We start from the raw sequence: 23,970 nt of genomic DNA, 5'->3' as shown, positions 1-23,970 counted from the left end.
CATGTGGGTGCTAGGAAGCAAACCTGGGTTTTCTGTAAGAACAATTGCTCTTAACCATTGAGCCATGTCTCCAGCCCAAGCATATATTTCAAACATCATTTTAAGCATGTGCTATACATTTACACAACATACTCTCTAATTTTGGTCTTAAATGCTAGAGAATAAACCATAAGTTCTAGAGGTCATTTATTAATTCATTTGATAATCAAAAGAATATCAAAATGTTTTTAAAAACTTCAAATATGTGAAGTAATTTATAACCACAGAAATGACATAAATATGCAAATATTTATGGTATTTTTATTCATTGTCTATTCTACAATTCTACTAAACCACAAAACATCCTTTGTCTCAGCTACTTGGGAGGCTGAGACAGGAAGATAAATCTGAGGCCAGCCTGGGCAACACAGTGAGCTCTTTATTTCATCCAAACAAAAATTAGAGAAGTCATTTAAAAAGAAAACAAAAATCCTTTTTGTACTCCTATCAACAACCATGGTCAAAAACAGTTCTAAGGAGCTGGGAAGATGGCTGAGTTCAATCCCCAGCAACCACAGATAAGCCAGACACAGCAGTGAGTGCCTGTAACTAGCACTGAATGAGGTGAAGATGGGTGGATGGAGGGGCAGCTCACTGCTTGGCCATTCCTAGCTCAATGGTTGGCCTCACATTCAATGACAAATTCTGTTTCAAAAAATAAGGTAGAGAGTGGTAAGAGGCAGACACCCAACATGGACCTCTGACATCCAGGTACACGTGCACTTCACACAAACACATACCCAAAACAAATGCTTTTAAATAATTACCATGTATCAGTGTAGGACACAAATGAAGCTTAACATTTTATGCACAATAAGCTACTAGTGTCCTTACTACAATCAACTCTGAAATATTTAACTGCTTTTTTAAATTAACAAAAATATTTCTAAATTTGGATAAAAATGAGTTGAATTTTCATTATTAGATTCACTAGCAAACTACAACTTTTTTTAAATGCTTTTATTCTAGTGGTGCAATGTCAGGTTTTCCACTTTCCTGTGACTAACGGAAACTAAAATCCTTGAAACATGACTGGTAGAAATTTTTGCCAAAAGGCAATGCCAGGTTCCTTTCCTCTGTTTGCTCTCAACTTCCCTGATCCGCAGATGCCCTGGTGCGGTGCTGCAGCAACAGAACACTGGCAGCCGCAAAGGGACAGTGAAGGGTGAAGTGCTTTGGACACCAAAAGATCGTCCCAGCTAGGGAACATGACTGGCTTTGTCTGGTCTTCATTTATAGTTTTGATAGGTTTGTTTATGTGTACAGGTGTCTGATCTGCAGGCATGTCTGTACACATGTGCGTGCCTGGTGCTCACCCCTGGAACTGGAGTCACAGATGGCTCTGAGCCATCTGTGAAAGAAGTGCTCTTAACAGCTGAGCCATCTCTCCAGACCTTAGTCTTTAGGAGGCAGTAAGGAGCCAACAAAAACAGCAGGAACTTCTTTTTTAAAGTATTTAATTATGCCGGGCGGTGGTGGCACACGCCTTTAATCCCAGCACTCGGGAGGCAGAGCCAGGCGGATCTCTGTGAGTTCGAGGCCAGCCTGGGCTACCAAGTGAGTTTCAGGAAAGGCGCAAAGCTACACAGAGAAACCTTGTCTCGAAAAACCAAAAAAAAAAAAAAAAAAAAAGTATTTAATTATATTTTTCTCTATTACTAGACAATCTTTCCACAGATATTCTAACTGCTCTGTTGGTAATCAGAGTCTACCATGAAAATTTAGTTAAAATTGAGTTATCATTTTAGGTTAAGAATATTAGCAAATGCAAGAAATCTCCTATTAGATTATGTTAAGTTGAAAAGTGGTATGTGGTGGCATGTGCCTGTAACCCCAGGACTCCAGAGGCTGAAGCAGAATGAGGAGGAGTTTGAGACCAGCCTGAGCTATACAGTGAGATGAAATAGCAATTAACAGAACTGGCTGATCTTCCAGAGGACTCTAGTTCTTTTAGATTTATTTTACTATTTTATGTATGAGTGTACCTGCATGTAATGTCTATACACAGATGCATGCAGGTGCCCAGGGAGGTCACAAAAGAAAATCAAATCCCACCATGTGGGCTCTAGGAATTGAACCCAGGTCCTCTGGAAGAGCAACAAGTACCCTTAACTGCTGAGTCAACTCTCCAGCCCCTAGGGCTCTGGTCCTGAACCCTCAGGCTCACAGCTCTGTAACTCCAGTTCCAGGAAGTATGACACCCTCTTCTGTCCCCTGTGGGCACTGCACCAACACAACACAAACACACACAGGCAAAACACCCATAGACATGAAATGAAAATCTTTAAGTCTGAAAACCATTGTAGCTGGGCACAGTGATGGTGTGCAGTGGTGGGCACGCCTTTAATCCCAGCACTGGGAGGGCAGAGGCAAGTGGATCTCTGTGAGTTCAAAGTCAGCCTGGTCTACAGAGCGAGATCAGGACAGTCAGGGATGTTATACAGTGAAACCCTGTCTTGAAAGCCCGCTCCCTGCCCCCCACAAAAATGTTTTAAAGGAAGAAAGGCAGGGAGAGAGGGAAAGCAGCTGGGACATCCCAACTAAGTCGGTGAGAGTAAAGTGTCTTGGTAATGGTGTCACAGGCCTTTAATTCCAACATTCAGGAGGCAGAAGTAGGCAGATCTCTCGCTGTAAGTTAGAGGTTAGTCTGTTCTACATAGGAAGTTTCAGGGCAGCTAGTGAGACCCTGTCTTAAAAAACACACAATAGCTGGGCAGTGGTGATACATGCCTGTAATCCCAGCACCAGGGAGGCAGAGGTAGGTGGATCTCTGTGAGTTTGAGGCTGGCCTGTTCTACAGAGAGAGATTCAGGACAGCCAAGGCTACACAGAGAAACCCTGTTTTGAAAACCAAAACGAAAGAAAATGCTTCTTCTATACCAGATAAAGATGCGCAAGAATAGTTGTATTCTTCATCACATATAAAACATCTGAACTCCACTGTCAAGGAGAGAACCCTTACAGCACCTAGATTCCAGTAAAATAGAACATCTGTATTAGGAGGCAATGTTTTCAGCCTCTAGTTTTGGACCCAATCCCCAAGGAATGTTCACACCCCTTTCACCTCCTCAGTTCTTTGTCTACCACACCTGCAGTGCCCTGGTCTCTCCTGATACTGTCGCTGTTTGCAGAAGCCTGACAGTCTCTAGTTAAATATTCCAGTCATCTCCAAGACAACATCCCAAAACTGAACGAGTTCTCAATTTTCTCTTCCAACTTACACCAACTGCAGCATTCTCAGAACTTCAAAGGCGTCTGACTCCTTTCTATATACCATTTATACTGCTGGATTCTAAAAGAGGACTCATGATATCATAGCAGGACTCCTGAATTAAATTCTCATCAGACCCTTTTAGATTTCAGTCTTCTGATACATTCTACAGAGCACTGGAGATTAATACTTAACAGGAATTCTTTACAATGAACTCGACCTTCACTTTCCAGCTCTTAAAAAATCAGGTGCTACAGGATGTCTTTTTGTATGCTGTGAATATGTGTTGCTCTGATTGGTTGATGAATAAAGCTGCATTGGCCTGTGGCAGGGCAGGATAAGGTTAGGAGTACACTCAACTGAAGATGAGACAAAGAAGGGTGGAGTCAGAGGAGACGCCAGCTCGCTGCCCAAGGAGCAACAATTTGCCCACAGACTGGTAATGCCACAGCCACGTTGCAACATATAGACTAATAGAAATGGGTTGAGTTAAGTTATAGGAGCTAGCTAGCAAGAAGCCTGACCCATAGGCCATACATTTGTAAGTAATATAAGCCTCTGTGTGTTTATTTGGGACCAAGCAGCTGCGGGATGCAAGTGGGAGAGATTCGTCCGATTGAAAGGCCAGGCAGGACCGGAAAAACCTCCCTCTACAATCAGGTTTGTGCTTTTGAGACAGGCTGTCATGTATCCCAAGCTGGCTTGGAACTCAATACATGGCAGAGGATGGTGACAGGATTGCATACACTCAGTTTTATGTGGTTCTGGGGATCAAACCCAGGGCTTCATCCATGCTTAACCAGCACTCTACCAACTGAACCACTACAAATCAAGCTCCCAAACCAAGTTTTGACTTCTTAGCCTAAAACGCTTTAAAAATCTACTTCCAATTTACTGCACTAATCACACCTCTTTCTAATTCTACACAAAAAACTCATAGGCAATATCTGTACTTTTCCTTTCCACTCTTGCTCTGTCTGTTTTAGTCTTTGTGAGCTAATGCTGTTCCACTAACCTGGAACTCAGCATTAGTTCCACTTTACCCAAATTCTACACATCCTTCAAGGACAAGAATGTACCATACTTTCTGCAAAAAAACCTACCCTGCCAAACAGAAATTTGTGGAATTTAATATTAATCATTGAAAAAAAAAACTGTGTGGGTATATGGTTATGCACACAAACTTGCAGGTATCCCTGGAGGCCAGAAGTGGGTGTAGGATCCCTGAGAGCTGGAATTACAGGCAGTTGTGAGCCTCCTGCTGTGTGTCCTGGGAACTGACTCGAGCCCTCTACAAGAGCAGTAAGTGCTCTTAACCACAGAGCCATCTCTCTGGCCCAGCATGAGTCACTCTTATTCAGGATTACTTTTATATACCCTCCTGCCTAGTTATAAGTCATTAAGGAACAAATTTTACTTCTTTCTAGTCTTACTTTCTTCCACAATCCCCTGTACAAAGTGGACCTCTTTAGTTATTATAACTTGAGTAGTTTTGAGTGACTTCACAATATTATCATAATTCTGTTATACACAAGCACACAGATCTTTTATCACTAAAAAAATTAGGAACTGTTGACAATGAGGATTTCTCTATGCAGGTCTTAGTATATCTGTTAATGGAAATGTTCTTTCACACATTTTGTTTCTACTCTTCTATAACAATTTCTCTCTCGACTTACACAATCAGGGCAAAAGAAGCCCAGGGTTGTCATGTAGCCTGTAATCTCAGCACTGGAAAAAAATAAGTGTTCCAGGCTAGCCTGGGCTTCATAGTGGAGTACCAGTGGAAAAAAAAATAAAAAAATAAAAAATATATATATATATAATAAAAGGCAAAAGAAACAAACCTTTAGAAACTTTATTTCTCTTGTTGCAATTTTGTTGACAGATTTTTCTGGTTTCTCATAGAATATCTTAATGGCCACTATCCGTCCAGTATCCTTGTGTTTGCATTTCATGACCGTTCCGTAACTTCCCTCTCCCACTTTTCCAAGAGTTTCATACATCTCCATTTTCAAGCCTGGCTTCTGCTTCACAGAAATAAAGAAAATGTTAAAAGTTCATACTTTAAATTTTTCAAGCTAGATAATGTATAGAGTCGATAACCCCCTACTTTCAGATATAAGAACAGAAACCAGGAGAGCTGGCTATAGCACAGCCTGTTTGCGGGAACTCTTGGGTTGTCCAACTTTCACAGGGGACAGTGTCCCGCATTAATCAGGCATTTGGGGACTGAGAAATTAAAGGGAGATTTGATTCGCGCTTAATTCAGGAATCCTTTTAGAATACGGGATTTAGAATATGAGGTCCCCTTTCAGAGAACAGCAACTACAACGAAAGCCAGGTTTAAAAAGTCCCACCAGCGCCGGGCAGTGGTGACACACGCCTTCAATCCCAGCACTTGGGAGGCAGAGTCAGGTGGATCTCTGTGAGTTCTAGGACAGCCAGGACGGTTACACAGAGAAACCCTGTCTTGAAAAACCAAAAACCAAAACAAAAAAACCAAAAAACTAACAAACACTACGGGTCCCTTGTTCCAGGCTCCGGTCCATCAAGCGTGGGAACATCTGGGTACTGCTGACGCCCACGCATCCCTCCCTCTCCTCAACTCCTCAAACCCCCAGTCTCAGCAACCCCGACCCGAGTCGCGCCTCTCGCTGTCAACCTCGTCCTGAGAGCCGCTGCCGCCTCAGCCCATCCTGTAGTCCCGGCGGCTCGGCTCCACGAAGTCCCAGCCGGCCACGGGACACCACGCCTCCTCTCCTGGCCGACCTTGCCGGCTCTGGGCCGCCGGATGCCCTGGCAACGGGGCAGGGGCGGGGCCGGGGGCGTTCGAACCGCGGTACGCAAGACTGGAAATCGCTGGGGTCCCGACCCGGAAGGGAAAGTGACACGAAGCGGAAGCTAGATGTAAGTGGGGACGGGACGGGGCGTGGAGAGGGGACGTGCCGGAGTCCCGCGTGTTTGCAGAGTGGGGGAGGCGGTTTCTGTCGCAGATTGAACGCCCTCAAGGGCTCGTGCGCAGTGGGAAAGAAGAGCGTTTAGTCGCCAGGGTGACTGCTGGTCACCTGCTTGTGCCCCGTCCTAAAGAGGTTGTCAGTAGAGACAACTGATCCAAAAAGCCCCGTGTGACTACAGTTTGCCAACGCTACATTAATATTCCATACACCTGATTTCGACCTCAAAGTCAACACTGATCTGTAAACAGGGACAAGATGGTTCTTAGGCAGAGGGCATAGCTCAGTGGTAAGCCACAAACTCAGCATTCACTAGTCCCCTGACTGGCCAAGAGTTCATCTGCCTGCTTTGAGGCATGTGCCACCATGCCCCCAGCCCTAGCAGTCCTTTAAAAAAAATTTTCTCAATATATGTGAAACGCAACACTTTTTAGGAGAGCAAATAATTCACTGGACTGAGTGATATACAAAGGCACTTCGGAATGTACATTTAAATAACCCGAAGAGATTTTTAAAAGGCTCCACTTCTAGAGATCCGATTTAACCGTGATAGTAGTAACTAGGTCAACAAGATAGCTCAGTAGGAAAAGGCTATAAAGCCTGACGACTTGAGACCAATCCCTTGGGTCTGCTTGGTGGAAAGAGAACCAACTCCTCCAACTTGTCCTCTCACCCACACACAAAAATAAATGAATGTGCACAAAGAAGTGTGCTGAGTAGTGTATGTAAAAAACGAGAAACTAGTTTGCTTTTTTAAAAAACAGTTTAGATGCATCTCATTTTACTACTATCCTGTCTATCCTGTTAGAGCTTGGATTTTGGAGCATGAGAGTAAGGAGGGGTGGGTACCTGGTTTGGGTTTGTTTTGTGTCCCTGTCATTGTCCTCAGGTCCGTCCCATCCTGGTCTCCCCCCCACACACACACCCCCAAAAAAATGTCAGCCAGGTGGTGGCAGTGCATACCTTTAGTACCAGCACTCAGGAGGCAGGCAAGAGGATCTCTGAGATCAATGCCAGCCTGGTCTGCAGAGTAAGTTCAAGGACAGCCAGGACAGTTACATAGAGAAACACTGTCTTGAAAAACGAAATGCCATAATTAAGTCTTACAATACTATGCTCTGTTCATTTACTATTTGTTATGAACTAAATATTTGCAAGGAGCAAAGCATGAACCAGACTGAGTTCCTGGCATCTCTTAACTCACAAAGCTACAAAGTCACTGATGCCCATTTTAATCCCAGTACTTTGGAAAGAGGCAGACAGAGCTCTTTGAGATTGAGGCCAGCCTGGTCTACATAGCAAGTTCCAGGCCAGCCTGAGCTACACATACCCTGTTTAAAAAAAAAAATTAAGTTATAAGACTATGGTTGTAGGTTTCCAGCGAGCCTCCTAATCAAGAAATGATGTAGACTTTGTTAACATTCTGCCCTCTAATGCTTTAAGAAGTACATGGAGTATGTCAAAATATTTCATTTTGGGCCGGGCGGTGGTGGCGCACGCCTTTAATCCCAGCACTCGGGAGGCAGAGCCAGGCGGATCTCTGTGAGTTCGAGGCCAGCCTGGACTACCAAGTGAGTTCCAGGAAAGGTGCAAAGCTACACAGAGAAACCCTGTCTCGAAAAACCAAAAAAAATAAATAAATAAAAAAAATTCATTTTGGAAAAATCAAACTATCCCATCCAGTTCTAAGTTATAAATTACTAGATAAGCAGCAGAGTGAGATTTAAGAAAAGAAAAAACAAAACAACAACACAGTCTCTTTAGCATTTCACTGCATATAACCCCACGTTTGCCTTCCTTCTTAACCATGTGGAAGATTAGGACTGGTATGGCTGGATGGCAAATTTTTAAAAAGGCAAGACACTTGTTACCTATGCCAGCTACTCAGAGGGAGTTAAGGCCAGCCTGGGGAACTTAAGGAGTTGGTCTATCTCACTATATTTTTCCAGAGACAGTATCTCTCCATGTAGCTCAAGGTGGCGTGGAATTTACGATCCTGCTGTCACCGCCTATTTGGTGCTGAAGTTGCTTGTGTACTATCCATTCCGCTTAATAAAAATTTAAAGGCCCTGGGGTTCTATGGCATACCTCAACAAGGAGGGAAAAAACTCAAAGGTGAGAATATTTAACTTTTCTTCAATATTTATTTAGTTTTTTCTTTATTTTTAATTTATGTACATTGGTGTATTGCCTGCATGTATGCATGAGGTTGTCAGATCCCCTAGAACTAGAGTTTACAGACAGCTGTGAGCTGCCATGTAGGTGCTGGGAATTGAACCTGGGTCCTCTGGAAGAACAGGCTGTGCTCTAACCACTGAGCCATCTCTCCAGCCACTATTTAACTTTTAACTTAGTCGCATTGTGAGTGCACAGCAACAGCTAGGGAGTTAGACTTACCTAACAATCCTCAAGGTTACTTTTTTTCCGGGGGTGGGGGGCTAGGAGGGGTAAGGGGGTGGGGGTGGGGGGGTGGAAGGATGAGACTGCCTCAGGCTGCCCAGGATGGCCACCATTTCACCGTCACCAAGGCTTCTCTTAAACTCCTGATCCTTTCCACTACCTGAATGGCGGGATTAGCAGAATGCACCAAGACATCGGGTTCTCGAGGTTACTTTTTTTTTTTTTTTAAAGATTTATTTACTTACTATGTATACAGTGTTCTGCTTGCATGTATGCCTGCCCGCCTGAAGAGGGCATCAGATCTCATTACAGATGGTTGTGAGCCACCATGTGGTTGCTGGGAATTGAACTCAGAACCTCTAGAAGAGCAGCCGGTGCTCTTAACCTCTGAGCCATCTCTCCAGCCCCTCGAGGTTACTTTTTAAATCAAGAGAATTCAGAGTTTGAAGAAGGATGGATAAGGACAGTGGGAAACGTAAACCCTTCCTGTTTTCAAGGAAATATATATGGGCAGGAGTGGAGAGGTGGATTCCTATTCCCTTCCTCCTTCTAGAGCTAAGAATTCCGCGTCTACTAAAATGTTCAGTACCCCAGACTAACAAATCCTCACAACTGGAGATAGAAGCTGAGGGTGAGTATTCTGTGACTCGGAAAAGGAGGAGCCTGCAGGGTCTAGGCTTATGGACCGGCTGCACATCACCACCCAACGACCAGGCACTTCTGGTCCTTTTGCACCGTCCTTGCCACTATCCAAAACCTATCGAGAGTTATCTCAGACTCAAGAAATACCTCCCACTCATGTCTGCACGGTCCTTCCCCCCGATCTGAATCATCTTGTAGGTTTCTTTGACAACCAGCAGCCCATTGATATGCTCTAAAATCACACCCCCACATTTCTTTAGAAATACAATTATGCCTCAAATGCAGGGAAATTCAGGTTTCAATTTCCTTAGTTCTGTGCAGTCTTTAAGGCTTGGACAATTTATTCCACTCCCATTTCCGTATGGACTCTAAGTATAGAAATCCCACCAGCAGGAACAGGCTACTGGTCCCAATGCCCGCGAGCCCACCTCATTGGCGCCCGCCTTAGCATTCAAAGCTGTTTATTACAAGTCTACGCGACCTTTTCAGTACCTGCCCCACGTCCCAGAGTTGCTAAGTCCCTTGAAACAGAGAATTAAATCCAGATTTTTTTGTTTGTTTGTTCCGTTTTAAAGACTTAGAACGCAAGCGGCTCCTTCCACAACGTCTCCTTAGGCTAAATCCCTGTACTTGGGACCAAAAGGACAAGGTATGACTCGAGGTGTCAAGCCCTTAAACTCAACGACCTGCCTCGTTAGACCCAAAGCCGAGAGCCAGGCGGCGCTGTGTCACGTGACCTGCTCTGCTGGCGTCACAGGGACACGTGGTTCTAGAGGCTTCGCTCCCTCCCCCTCAGGGGGTGGATTGTTGACAACGCCGCTGGCGGTCACGTGACCTGACGTCACCCCCCCCCTTCCCTGAAATCTCAGGCTCCGGATGCGCCCGTCTCTCCCCGTCCGGCCGAATCCGAAACTAGCGACGGGCGTGGGGGGCGGGGAGGGAGGGGGGGGGCGAGGCAAGGTAGAGCGTGGCCTGCGGCGGCCTGGGGCCGGCCGCGTCCGGCGTGAGCAGGCAGCGGCCCGTCCGCGACGCCCCGCAGGAAACCGGCCCGGAAGACGGCCCCTTGCGCGGGCCGGGGCTGCGCGCGCGCCCGCTCGCCCCGCCCCTTCCCCCCTCCTCCCGCGGTGGTACTGGCGGAGGGCGGAGGGATCCGGAGGCGGCGGAGGGAGACGTCATTGCAGGGTTGTTTGTGCAGTCTCGGCGGCGGCGGCGGCGGCGGCGACCCACAGTGATTCGGCCGCTGTGCCGGGGGGTGGGGGGGCCGAACGGGACTCTTTTCTTTCAGACTGACCGCGGGGCAGCTGCGGAGCATGTCGACCCCGGCCCGTAGGAGGCTCATGCGGGATTTCAAGCGGTAAGGGCCCTCGCCTTGGTCCAATATGAGGGCCCCTTCCCGAATCCGCGGGACTGCAGGGAGGGAGGGGATCCGGGACATCTTCCCCCTGGTGACCCCGAGGAGGCGGACTGTGGGCCTGCGGCATCCGCGGCAGCCCCGGCTCACCGGCGGCTCCCACTGCCTTGCCTGGTACCTCCCATTGAGTAAAGATGGTCGGTCATACTGCCTCCTGCCCCCCCCCCACACCAAAAGTAGGAAGGTGGCCATCGCTGGGCCTAGGTGTCCCCAGGCCCACCTAGGCCAGCTGCCGACGCCGCCTCTCCCGCCTCTGCACCCTGCGGCGTCCCCCTCCCCAGCCGGTGCGAGGGAGCTCCGCCTGAGGCTCGGGCCTCGCTGGGCCTCGCCGTCCAGCTTTGTTACAGCGCCCCGCCGCCTCCGCTTTGGAGCCGGGTTAGGGTGAACCCTGTCCCGCGTCCCTTGCCTTTCTGCAGTGATGAGGGTGGGGTCTGCTGCGCGAGGTCCGGAGGTAGTTAGCCCATCCCCCCGAAACCCGACTCTGCCCCCGCCCACCTGGAAGGACCTTGAGAACTGGCTCGGGAAACCTGGACCGGGAGATGGCCACTCGTGCTGCCAGTGCCTTCTGGAACTGAGATCTGGCCGCGGAATAAAGGCCTATCTATAGCCTCCCCAGCCTGGAAAAATGCCTTCCCTCAGCCGGGAGCTAATCTGATACTCCACCTGGGCCTCCTTTTGGAAAATACGGGTTTGTTAGGAAATGCGGGGCTTGGAGGAAGAAAATGACCTCTCCCCTCCTCTTCTAGTTCTTTATTTCCTTGGAAACGTACAAGTGCAGGCATAGTACCTGAAGTCCAGCGTTGAGATATTCTTAAGTTTTCTTTTCTGGGGCAGACCTGCCGTGATTGAGACAAATCTGTAATAGAAAAACTTAGACTTGCCGCTGAGGAAGTAACCTCTTAACTTAGCCATAATAGAGCCCTGTGCGAGGCCTTTGGAAGCCATTGTCTTGCGCCCTGGACAACTTCATCGTTTAATTCATTCGTTGCGGCTTTTAGCCACTAAAAAGTGGGGAGACAAGCAGTAAGTAGTTCCTGTCAGCCCTGTCAGTGGCCTAATATGCTTGATGTTGACCAAACAGTACACTTCTTATGTGGACTGATTGCCAAATGCCCTACCACCTGGAAATAACATATTTCTGTGTGTTAAATGGAGAGGTTTTTGGTTGCTGTTGTTTTAATCTGACAGGCAAGGATGCCCTTTTTTGGTGCAAAAGTCACCCAAGGCCTGAAGTCACTATATTTGATTAGCTCTGAGACTGAAATGAAAATAAGTCTTCCCAGTTACATCCATTGTTACCGCTTGTTCGGTTTGGCAATTCCTGTACTTGCTTCTGAGTTGAAGACACAATGCCTTTGGTGGGTTTCCAAGGGTCTTCAGGTTACAAGAATTTGGTGATGGCATCTGTTGGAAGCTGTCTGAAGTCTCCTGGTCTGAGAGGTAGATCTAGCCTTCGAATGGCTTTTAAAATAGAGGCTGCGGAAAAGCTAGCGGGAGCTTCTGGCCACTTTGGAAAGCCACTGTCTGAAGCACAGAGCATAAAGTAAAACTTGCTTTCTGATTAAATTGAATGTGAGTTTTAGTCATTTACAGTGTACAAAGATTTCCTACGTTTTTGTATTGTGCAGTGTCTGTGGTTAGAACTGGTGAGCCTTGCATGATTAAGGTAGGAAGGTTGGAGGTTCTCTCTTTTGTTATGTTTTTGTTTTTCAAGATGGTTTTTCTGTGTAGCCTTGCCTGTCCTGGAATTCACTCTGTAGACCAGGCTGGCCTCCAACTCACAAGATGTCCACCTGCCTCTGCCTCCCAAGCGCTGGGTTTAAAGGCCTGCGCCACCACTGCCCAGGAGAAGTTGCTGGTTCTCTAGCAGTCGTTTTTACTGATGAGATTGTAAACCTTTAATGGGTTAAGAGTGCAGTCTGAAAACATGAGTTCTTCAAGTGACAGTATCTTCAATTTTGCTGTTTGAAGAGAGATGATCTCTCAGCCCTTTGGACTTAGAGATCACTTGTAGTATTACTAAGTGTGTTAACCTGGTTGGTTGATTTAATGTGGTTCATTCCAGCTCCAACAATAACAAGACAGTCCATCTAGTCATTCTCTCAGAATAGTCAGTAGAATTTGACCTCACTAACCTTTATGTTCAACTCTGAAGATGACCACTCTGCATTTCTAGATTGCAGGAGGACCCACCTGTGGGGGTCAGTGGTGCACCGTCTGAAAACAACATCATGCAGTGGAATGCAGTTATATTTGGGTGAGTTGAAATAGTTACCGGGTGACAGGTGTGTGGGGACTCCTTCAGAAAAGTAAGTATATAAGCACTGAGGAAAGAGGTGGAGCTAGAATCTGAAGCTCCCTGGACGGGGCGGGGGGAGGGGTGGGGGTGTGCCACTTTTGAGAAGCTGAGGATTGAACCCAGGGCCCTATGTGTGCTTGCTCATTGGTGCTGCACCACTAAGCTGCACACCCAACCCCTGAAACATTTTATTGAGTCTAGGACAGTTATATAAAATTGATTTGCTCCTTGCTGTTACATACAGTTTTATTTGGTTTTCTTTCACTTGAGCCAGGATGTTGAAATGTTGCCCAGGGTGATTTTGAACTGGGCTGCAGGGATCCTCCTGTTTTAGGCTCTCCAGTACTTGGGATTATGGGAGTAGGACTATGGTTTTCCAGCCACTCCAGGTAATTGATAAAAACTCGAGCTCGGAGGCTTTGACTGAAGCTGATTGGTAGAATGCTTGCCTACCATGCATATGGCCCTGGGTTTGATCCCCAGCAGTCAAAAATAAGTAAATATTTTAAGTTAAATAAAGGAGATGAAATAAATTATCTCATGCAAAATGTGCCATGCAAGTAAGTTCTTGTGTGCATCCTGTCAGAGCTGTAAAAAGGCTTGGGACCAGAATAATGAGAACTTTGCTGTGATAAGAATTTCAGCTAAAAATCGTCTGTGTACTGAATGGAAGTAGTTTACTTGGGGTGATGGTGGCATGGAGCCGGAGCTTGTTCCACATTGCAGGCAGGTGTTCCATCGCCAAGCCACACTCAGCCCCTTTAAAATTTTATTTTGAGGTGGACTGTTGACAAGGGTTGGGGTGCAACCCTTTGATTAAGCACTTGGAGAATAAGGTCCAGGCTGCCTAATGGGGCCCTGTCTCACAAAAACAAAACGAAAATGCAAAAAGATCTCCGTGAATTTCCCAAATTGTCCTCAAACTTCGGATCCTCTTGCTTCAACCTCCCCAGTGCTGGAATCACAGGCAAGGACCACCATAGTTAATACTTCCTTAAATTCTTGTTTATTATTGTTTCTTTGTGTGAGGGTGTATGTGACTGTGCGTGTGACTGTGAGTGAGTGTAGGTGCCTGTAACCTACAGTACTCAGTGTAAAGGGAAGATGGCAACCGTAAGTCGCTTCTCCCCTCCATCATGGGTGCCAGGGAGAGTGTGGCAAGCACTTATGCTTGCTGGACCATCTTGCTAGACCTGCATATCCTTTTTTATTTAAAACTTAAAAGTTTGTTTTTGATTGTGTGTGTCTGTTGATATATGAGGTTGTGGGAATTTGCCACTACAGCTGGCTGTGGTATTTTACAGTCAGTCTAGGGAATTGGTTAATAACTAGGGTTTGGGCCAGGCGGTGGTGGCTCATGCCTTTAAACCCTGCACTCAGGAGGTAGAGTCAGGCAGATTTCTGTGAGTTCAAGGCCAGCCAGGGCTACACAGAGAAACCCTGTCTCGAAAAAACCAAAACCAAAACCCTCGGGTTAAGAGGGGGTGCTGTGGAATACAGGCAGGTGGGGAGTTAGCTCTGAAGCCATAGTTAAAGTTGTGTGCTGCCTGATGAGGGTGCTGGGAACTCCTGTAAGAGTTTCAATCACTGAACCAGCTTAGAAGAGTCTACTTTTTGCTTTTTCGAGACAGGGTTTCTCCATGTAGTTTTGGTGCCTGTCCTGGATCTCGCTCTGTAGACCAGGCTGGCCTCGAACTCACAGAGATCCGCCTGGCTCTGCCTCCCGAGTGCTGGGATTAAAGGTGTGCACCGCCACCGCCACTTGGCAGAAGAGTCTACATTTAAAGCCTCCTGGCAGACTGGGAATGTAGCTCAGTTGGTGGAGTGTTTGCCTAGCATCCTCGAGGCCTTGGTTCGGTCATCTGTAATCATACACCTTGGAAGGATGAGGCAGAAGGATCACAAAAGCCAACCTAGGCTATTTAGCAAGACCTTGTCTCAAGAAAGTCAAAAATAGTTAGGTGTACTGGTTCATACTTATTAATCCTAGCACTCAGGAGTCTGAGGCCGGGGGGTTGCTGCAGGGTCAAGCCAGCCTGGGCTGTGACACCCAGTTTTCGTTTTTTTTTTTTTTTTTTTTTTTTCCTGTGTATGCTATACCATCCCTTTTTTAAATTCTAGTTTGAGACAGGGTCTTGCCAAGTTGCTCAGGCTGGGCTCATACTCACTATTCATGTATGCCAGGCAGGCCTCAAACTTGACATCCTCCTGCTTCAGTCTCCTGGTATCTGGGATTACAAGTGTGTGGCACCATGTCCACTTGTATACTGTTGTTTTGGGTGTTGTTGTTGTTTTTAAGTTTTGGATTTTGGTTTTTTGAGACGGTTTCTTTGTATTGTCCTGGAATTCATTCTGTAGACCAGGCTGACCCTGAACTCAGAGACCTAGCTGCACTGTATTATTCTTTTTGGAGCAAAATCATAAACAGTTTCGTTGAGTAAAATTATCCTTGGCGGGGTGGGGGTGGATGGACGGACTTGAACATTCAAAGTTCTATCACATTTCTGCTCTATCACTGAAAAGCTAAGACTGTACTTTGGCCTAAGTGACAGTTTGTATAGCTTTCCAGGTAACCGGATGACTACACCCTTTTCTAGTTTCCCAGTTTATCCTTCCCTCCTTGAAGACAGAAAAGGCAGAGTAAAAAAAATTGTTTTAATTGGAAATCTTCTTGTTTTCAGACCAGAAGGGACACCCTTTGAAGATGGTGAGTAATTCTTAACTATTTTCTATATGATATTAAAAGGTGCTTTTAAGTCACATTCAAACACCAGCACACCTATTTGAAGTCAGGTTTTACTCTTAATAAACTCCATGGACACTAAGCAAGTGAATGAAAATTTGTAGTTGACAAGGATCCTTTCTTGCAGATCAGCTTGAACACCTCTGTCACCAGTTTCCTGTCTAGCATGATTTGCTCGTAGGAGTGGGTCTGTGTTAGGAGTAGTTTATGTTTGGGCAGCCTAGCAGAAGGTGTTCTTGAGGTAATAACAAGAGGATAATTGTAGTTTTCTACTTATTATCTACATGATAATGGTCTTGGATTAAAGTTTTTCTTTTTGTCTTTTTTCCCCAGTGCTAGGAATCAGACCCAGAGCTTTGTGTGTTCTAAAGAAGCTCTCCCCGGGTCCTGAGTCCATAGCTCCAGTAGCTTCCCTACTTAGCATGTAACACCCAGAGCATTCTGCACAGTCGTTTGCATCTCAGGTTGGGTCTCTCTAACGGGAGCCAGGGAAATGGGAGAATAGTTCGAATCTGTAATCACAATTAAGTTTATTAAATTGGTTTTAAGCAGGTGCTGCAAGATTTTTCCTAATTACAGTGGATTTTAAAAAAGTAAACAACTTTGCTGTAATTATCACGTGACTTCTATTTATCTATTAACATATTTGACAAGAATAACCACTGTGGGCTGTCTGTCAAGGGAGAACCTCAGAGCCTAATGAGCAAGTGGCACTGTACTTGAAAATATTACCTGTGGAGTAATGAGGCCGATCTGGGCATAAGTCTTAGACAGAAATCCTGTAGAATAATCCAGATCTGTGTTTGAGGTGGATCTCTTTCTGTTGGCCTGGATCACAGAAAATCCTGCTTCTGCCTTCTAAATGCTGGGATTATCCTCTTTTTTAACTAAACATGTATGCATGTGTTAGAGACACATGCCACACTGTCGTCACACATTTCTAGATAGGTATAAGGAATCCAAGGAGGTACTGAATGACTATAGCAGATTTTTTTTTTTTTTTTGGCTATCTCAGGACTTCTCAGTTGTGTTCGATCCACAAATCCTTCAGGCTGTCTGAGTCCCCTTTCAGGAGACCATGTGACCGTCTTGATAACAGTGCTTGTTGACCTTTGCAGGTACAGAAGTAATCTAAGCTAGGTCTCTACCTAAGTAATCGAGCATCTACAAACAAGTTGAGACCTTGACCCACACTATACTATACTAACAGTCACTGTGTTCTCTGCGTGTTAAAATGTCTTGGCGACAGTTGGAATTGCTAGTGTCCTTCAATTTGGACTCTCATCTCTGCGTGTTAAAATGTCTTGGCGACAGTTGGAATTGCTAGTGTCCTTCAATTTGGACTCTCAGTCTCTTCCTTGGTGTTGTGTGTGACGAAGGGACATGACAAACGCACTTGTGCACTTGGGAGTCGGTTACAGCGTGGGCTGCTGGTTTGTCATGGAGATCTTTACTTGGAAGAATGACTGACAGGCCCAGGAAGTAGCTGGGTGGTGGAGTGTGCGCCTGGCATGGCCCTGGGTCTAGTCTAGCATTGTCAGAGGACAAAAGCAAAACAGAACTGTATCCAGAGTACAGCAGGGTTGAATATAACTGAGCACAGAACGTTTATTGATAAGATTGTAGATGCTCCGTTGCAACAAACCTTTAATTAAACAGATCTTGTGCAATAGCAAACGAGTCCAGTTATCCAAAAGGGCTATGAAAATTTTCAGTTACATATTGTGTGAAGCCAGATTTTCTTCATGTACTATACTTCAGTCAAACAACAGATTGCGTGTAGATAAGAGAACCCAGCTGTCTTCTTTAAACTAAACTTTAAAGAGAATTGTAAAATGAAGAATAATGATGTACCTATCACTAGCATGTCTTTAAGTAGGTTATTTAGCACATCTCTTAAGTATATTATAATTTAGGTAAATATATAGTAAGGCTCAGTCACTTTTTTATGAATTCTAGGGTTTTCTCAGTTACTCTGTTTCGATAGCTGGAGAATGACCCCAAGTGTGTCAGGCCAGCTCTTCACCGTGCTGACATTGCTCCAACCCCTTTCTACTCTGAGACAAGGTATTGCAGAGTTGCTCACACTGGCCTAGAACTTGAGATCCTCTTGTCTCAGCTGCCTGAATAGCTGGGGTTACAATTCCCATGCACCCCACCCCAGGCCTTGTACCCACTCACTAGGCAAGTGTTCTACCACAGACTATGTCCCCAGCTGTCAAATGACAATTTCTAGTACAAGTAGATAGCACCAGTGTCTTATTGGAGGCAGTATATACAGAAACACAAGGGCCAGTTGTTGAAATCTCAGAGAGTTTTGCAGCCACTATTTTAATAAATGCTGCATTTAAAAACAACATTTTAGCTGGACGGTGGTGGCATATGCCTTCAATCCCAGCGCTCAGGAGGCAGAGGCAGGTGGATCTCTGTGAGTTCAAGGCCGACATGGTCTGCATTTACAGAGCGAGTTCCAGGACAGACAGGGCTGTTACACAGAGAAGCCCTGTCTCGAAAAACCAACATTGTAGAAATCAGAAAGTGGTAATAATTGAACCACAAAGTTGTTTTCTAATTGTTCTGCCACTCGATACTCTCTGGCTCTTGGAGGTCTTGTGTCTGTTGCCATGGTGAGTTATCATAGTGTATGGGTGTTCTCTAAACCTCAGTTTCATGAATCCACTTCTTGCCCATAGTGGGATTAATATTGCTAAGTGGTCCTGAGACCAAAAAGTTTAGAGATTAACCATCCCATACTTTCACTTGAAATTGTATTTGGTCCAGCTGTTTTTATAATTGCAAAAATAAAAATGTAAACTTTCAGCAAAGAGTGTATGCTTGAGATACATGTGAGGTCCTTGGCTTAATCCTCAGGATAGTAGTTAAGGCTAACTTCATCAACTGTCTGAGTTACCTCTATTATATGTGCACATAGGAAATAGAACTTAGGTTTGTTTGGCTTATATCTTTAGCCAAATTTCCCACTCAAATTTCCAACCAACAGCAACAACAAAAAGTAAAGAAATGGAGATTGTGTTCCAAATCTATGATGAGTAAAGATATAAACTGTCCAATTTGTTTTTAGCATGTTCAAATGAAGGAGACAGAACTATTTTCCCATCAGCACCCGGGCCTAAGCTGCCCTTTGTCAGGTTTTGGCATCCTCCATTTAAGCTGTAAAAAACTTTCTAGTTCCTTAAGTGTGAGTTTTTAAAATTTTAGTAGTTAGGGTCCAGTACTTTCAAAAATAATGACAGTTGGGACTGGTGAGATGGCTCAGAGGGTAAAGGAGCTTGCCCCACAAACTCTGACAGCCTGAGTGACTCCCAGACTTTGGTAAAGATGGGAGGAAGGAACTACAGAATGAAGTTGACCTCTGACCTCCACACACACACCCTGGTGCGATGCCCATCTGCACACACAAATCTGCACACCCCCAGTCAGTCAGCTAGCTAGATAGGACCGTTAGCACTTCCACACTTATGTAGTAGCCCATGAAAGTGCTTGTCCTCCAAGTACTTGCCACCATTGCTTGTGCACAGTCTACACAGAGTGTGTTAGATGTTTTACATGCTACACCGGAGTTCTCCGGCTAACGTGTGGGTGTGCAAAATCTGATATGGAATTGAGAATTATTTGATGAAGATGTTTAAAAGTAATGTTTGTCCTTACTGTAATTTGGTTTGTTTTCTACCTAGGTACTTTTAAACTAGTCATAGAATTTTCTGAAGAATATCCAAATAAACCACCAACCGTTAGGTTTTTATCCAAAATGTTTCATCCAAATGGTAAGTAGCAGCTTCTTAGAGTTTTGTCAGTGATGGGATGAGGGTGTGGGAGGGTTTGTCCCTCCCCTTGGGTAAAGCTTATTCTTACAGTTAAGGCCTGTCTTCAGATACCACTTCCGTACCCGTGTTAGCCACAGTTTTGTTGCTAGAGTCCCAACAAGGTTCCATGTGTGAGGTAAAGTAATTTTAATAACATCTGAATTAAAAGTAATAGACATCTATTTGCTTAAAGAACAAAAATTTCACCTGAAATTTGGCTCTTAAAAACCACACATGCAAGCCAGAGGATAGGCAATAAGGAGTTCAGGGTCATCCTCAGCTACTTAGCAGCTTCAAAGTCAGTTTTGATATAGTCACAGACACAGTTAAACCATTAAAATGGCCAATTTCCCTTTCTCTTGTGAAATAACAACAGTCTGGATATTTTGTGTTAATGGGTTCTTTACTGACTTTTCTGCCTACATAAACCTTTTGGTTTGTCTGTTGTGGTTGAACTACATACCCAGCCTTATAACTGTACTTTGTCTCCGTTGCTTGAATAATGTTTTACTATGTAGATATATTCTGTTTACCTGTTGACCAAAGGATGGACATTTGAATTCAAGTTTCCTTTTGGCATCTCAAAAAATCAAAACTAGTTTAAAACTTTAAAATTATCAAATGCTTCTTTGGGAGGGGGAGCCTTGGGGGGGTGTGACATTTGATTATGTAGGACAGATGAGAAGTGGCTGACTTATACTTTCAGGCCGAAAGATCTGGACTGAGGTTAACCGTTAGTAATACTGAGCACATAGAGAACAAGGTGAGGCCAGAGGGTAGATACAATTGCCAGGAGATGAACAATGGGGATGGAAAGAAGAGAAACCCTAGGATGAAGCCCTGAGGAAAGGCACACACTCCTTAACCCTGTTGCTATGGAGGATATCATGGTTCTGGGGTTTTTCGGTTTGGCAATGTTGCCAGGAGTAATGGAGCATGCTTATAATTCCAGCACTTGGGTGGTAGAGAGAGGCAGGAGGCGCAGAAGCTCAGTGCTGTCCTAGGCTCCATAGCAGGCCTGGGCTACGTGAGACTTCCTTCTAAAAGAATGAAGTCCCGTACATTGGCAGTACCTGTAACCTTGACCTAAGAGGTAGAAGGTGTGTCCTAGGTGGTTAATTTCTGTCTTTTTCTTCCACTTGTGTGTGGCCAGGGGTTGGGGGATGGGTTAAAGTCAGCTGACAGTCTTAACTGCTAATATTTTGACATAATTTTACAAATATTTGTTACTTCATTTACTCAAAGTAAGAGTATTTATATACTTTTTTAAAAAACAAAATACAGAATTACTAGGTATGATTTTTAGACTTTTCAGGCAGAGGCAGGCCAGTCTCTATGAGTTCCAGGCCAGCCAGGGCTACTTAGTGAGAACCTATCTACAAACAAAACCTTGTTTTCATGACAAACACAGCAGATAGATGCCATTTATGATGTTTACACTAGTAGTGTTCCTTGAATGTGTCATCATCTACTATTCTTAGGATGCTGGGAACCTAACCCAGGACTTTGTCCATGAGTGTAAATGCTCCACCTCCAGGCAGGATTGTGCTGGTGTTTTAGCCAGACACTTTTTTTTGGACCATAAGGGAGTTTATTGTTCCTACAAGTAAATCTGTTATGTTTTTTTTTTTTTTTTTTTTTTTTTTTTGGTTTTTCGAGACAGGGTTTCTCTGTGTAGCTTTGCGCCTTTCCTGGAACTCACTTGGTAGTCCAGGCTGGCCTCGAACTCACAGAGATCCGCCTGGCTCTGCCTCCCAAGTGCTGGGATTAAAGGCGTGCGCCACCACCGCCTGGCTGTTATGTATTCTTAATAATATCCTGAGAATAATCTCTAGGAGTAGGGTTTTTAAGAGTTCTGTTTGAGACTTAAGCGTGGCGTAGTTTTGTGTGGGTGCTGGGGAGTCACTCTACCACTGAGCTACAACCTTGGACCTGAAGTGGAGTGATTAATATATGTTGTGCTTTGAAAAAGTCTCTCCCTCTCCCTTGAAAATGTCTCTCCCTGTGAAGTGAGACAGACATGACTTTTTTTTTTTTTTTTTTTTTTTTTTTAAGATTTATTTATTACATATACAGCATATATGACTGAAGGCCAGAAGAGGGCACCAGATCTCATTACAGATGGTTGTGAGCCACCATGTGGTTGCTGGGAATTGAACTCAGGACCTTTGGAAGAGCAGTCAGTGCTCTTAACCTCTGAGCCATCTCTCCAGCCCCCAGACATGACTTTTAAGAACAAGTCTCCCCATAAGACGGAAGGGAAGAGATTAGAATGTGTGACTTGGTCAGGTAGTGTGTGTGTTGACAAGTTCTCTTAACTAGGATGTGAGTTGGTGGTGTAACTAATTCATTGTTGTCTTTGCAGTGTATGCTGATGGTAGCATATGTTTAGATATCCTGCAGAATCGATGGAGTCCCACATACGATGTCTCTTCCATCTTAACTTCAATTCAGGTACGAGTGTCTTCAGAATAATCACAACTTCTCTGTATTCTGTAGGACATAACCAGTTACTTAGAGCCGTCTGGCAACCAAGGAAACAAACCACCAGCCAGCATCCAGGAGCTAGTGCAGCACTCAGACAAGAACCCTGGACTCGTCTGCACTTTGTTAGTTGACATCTGAGGTCTAATCCACAACCTCTTTCCTCTGGAGGTCAGGGTGGTATCTCTTGTTGCCTAGGCTGACCCATGGATGACTTATAACCTCTGGTCCTCCGGCCTCTTTCCCGAGTGCTGCAGGTACAGGCCTGTGTGCTACCACGCCTAGTCAGTCACAACTGTTCCCTGATCATGTGCTACACATTCTCACAGGTCAGACTTACTCATGTTCACATGGTATCTGTGGAGAAATAAAGATGATTGCTTAGAAAACCATAGGCACCTTTAGGAAATGCCGAGTCAAAGAGCCATGGCCTGTTTTGTCCCATCCAGGAAAGTGTGTGTATAAAAGAGGGGCAGGAACTGTTTGCCAGTGAGTCTTGGGAGACTGTTGTAGTAGCTGTGCTGATTTGAGAATAGCACAAAATGTTTTGATTTATGTCCATCTTTGTGAGTCTTTTACTCTACTGTTAGTTCTGCTCATCTCTAGAGAACGTCATTATGATGTTTCATACTGTGTTATTGACCCTTATTCATACCTGCTTCCCCACTACCTGTCTGTCCTGCTCACTGTGTCCATCTGTCCCACCCATCCCTGTATGTTGTGTCCTCCTCCCCCCATAGCCCTCTGCCGTTCCACTTCCCGTTCCCATGTTCCATGTATTTAAAGGTCTAGTCCCCACAGAAGAGCAGCTGTTCCCTAAGTTACTCGTTACTCTCTGCTCTTCCCTTCCCACTCCGATCACCTTTACTATTTCATTCCCTCCCTGTTGAACATACGTGTTTTATTTATCAAAGGAGCAAGCCTGCCTACAGATTGGCTGAGTAACCTAACCCGTAATGTTTAGGTCTAGGGTGTGGTTAGGAGTAAATTACTCACCTAGCATGCTGGAGACCTGAGCACCACCAAAAAAATGTTAGGAGCAGTAAAAAAAAAAAAATATATGAAAATAACAATTACTAAGGTATTTACAGGCATTATAGTTTAACCAAATGGAGCTGTTTATTTCCTGGTAAGGAAGTTCTTATTTGCTAATGAACATTGTTCTTGACTGATTTCCTTGAAATGGGAGGTCTCAAGGCAGCTTGGAATTGTTTTGGAAGCTGGAGTTCTTTAGCAGCAGAAACCTGTTCATGCCATTTCTGAAGGTTTTGAGACCTAAAAGATGACATAGGAACTTCCAAATAATTCTGTTGTTTTGAGTAATTTTTTTTGTCCTTATCTGAGCCCTAATAGTATAACACATAACTGAAAAGCATTTTCTTCTCTCTTCTAGTCTCTGTTGGATGAACCGAATCCAAACAGTCCAGCAAATAGCCAAGCAGCACAGCTTTATCAGGAAAACAAACGGGAATATGAGAAGAGAGTTTCGGCCATTGTTGAGCAAAGCTGGAATGATTCCTAATAGACACCTGGTCTGTTCATCTTTTCATCGTTGTTGTGTATAATTTACCTCCCAGTAGAAAGGCTAGCAAGTTTTAAGTGCCACGGGTTTTAAGGATTCTGCAGAGAAAAAAGAAAAAGTCCTTCAGTTTAGAACCTACAAAAGCTTGTGTATCTTGATTAATGTACTTTTTATTGCATGGTGTGAACTAAGTTATTGCTGCATAAATTTGTAATATATCCTGTTTGTATTTTTTTCCAAGTGTATAATGTTGGTGTGGAGTTTTCATGACAGAATATACACATTTTGTAAATCTGTACTTTTTTCAAATATTGAATGCCTTATTTTTGAATTCTTTAGATTTTTAAATTGGAGAAAAGCACTTAAAGTTTTTTATATATGAATATTACATGTAAAGCTGTTAAAATACATAACTTCAGTGCAAGAGACTTTGTCACT

The 23,970-nt window shown here is 44.6% G+C and overlaps 2 protein-coding genes across 24 annotated transcripts in view; one reads left to right on the top strand and one right to left on the bottom strand.

Annotated features, from left to right (window-relative positions):
* Positions 1-9,916, bottom strand: part of Cdkl3 (cyclin dependent kinase like 3) — an 87,839-nt gene extending 77,923 nt beyond the window's left edge. For 2 of the 14 annotated variants that reach the window (XM_059270502.1, XM_059270509.1), the window contains exons 1-2: positions 5,916-6,139; positions 5,098-5,277 (exon numbers count right to left, since the gene is read on the bottom strand). In XM_059270502.1, the coding sequence (XP_059126485.1) occupies positions 5,098-5,262 (165 nt within the window). In that variant the 5' untranslated portion in view covers positions 5,263-5,277; positions 5,916-6,139. Of the gene's footprint in view, positions 1-5,097; positions 5,281-5,890; positions 6,147-9,741 lie in introns of those variants that run through there. The other 12 variants (XM_059270514.1, XM_059270511.1, XM_059270508.1 and 9 more) reach the window with 11 other exon arrangements.
* Ube2b (ubiquitin conjugating enzyme E2 B) lies at positions 8,170-23,750 on the top strand. 10 transcript variants are annotated; one of them, XM_059270520.1, is made up of 10 exons: positions 8,778-8,814; positions 9,161-9,238; positions 9,825-9,898; positions 10,535-10,603; positions 12,837-12,917; positions 15,641-15,666; positions 17,662-17,769; positions 19,398-19,487; positions 21,892-21,980; positions 23,404-23,750. In XM_059270520.1, exons 4-10 carry the CDS (start codon positions 10,560-10,562, stop codon positions 23,530-23,532), a joined length of 567 nt encoding a protein of 188 aa, XP_059126503.1. In that variant the 5' UTR covers positions 8,778-8,814; positions 9,161-9,238; positions 9,825-9,898; positions 10,535-10,559; the 3' UTR covers positions 23,533-23,750. The 10 variants fall into 10 exon arrangements, with proteins under 10 accessions (XP_059126506.1, XP_059126501.1, XP_059126507.1 ...); XM_059270521.1 differs by lacking the exon at positions 9,825-9,898 and having other exon boundaries at positions 8,795-8,814; XM_059270523.1 differs by lacking the exons at positions 8,778-8,814; positions 9,161-9,238; positions 9,825-9,898 and adding an exon at positions 8,170-8,322.
* The last annotated feature ends 220 nt before the right edge of the window (positions 23,751-23,970 follow it).

Source organism: Peromyscus eremicus, chromosome 8a, assembly GCF_949786415.1.
Source record: "Peromyscus eremicus chromosome 8a, PerEre_H2_v1, whole genome shotgun sequence".
Classification (NCBI taxonomy): domain Eukaryota; kingdom Metazoa; phylum Chordata; class Mammalia; order Rodentia; family Cricetidae; genus Peromyscus; species Peromyscus eremicus.
The sequence above is the reverse complement of the archived record's forward strand: the minus strand, read 5'-3'. Positions and strand labels throughout refer to the sequence as shown.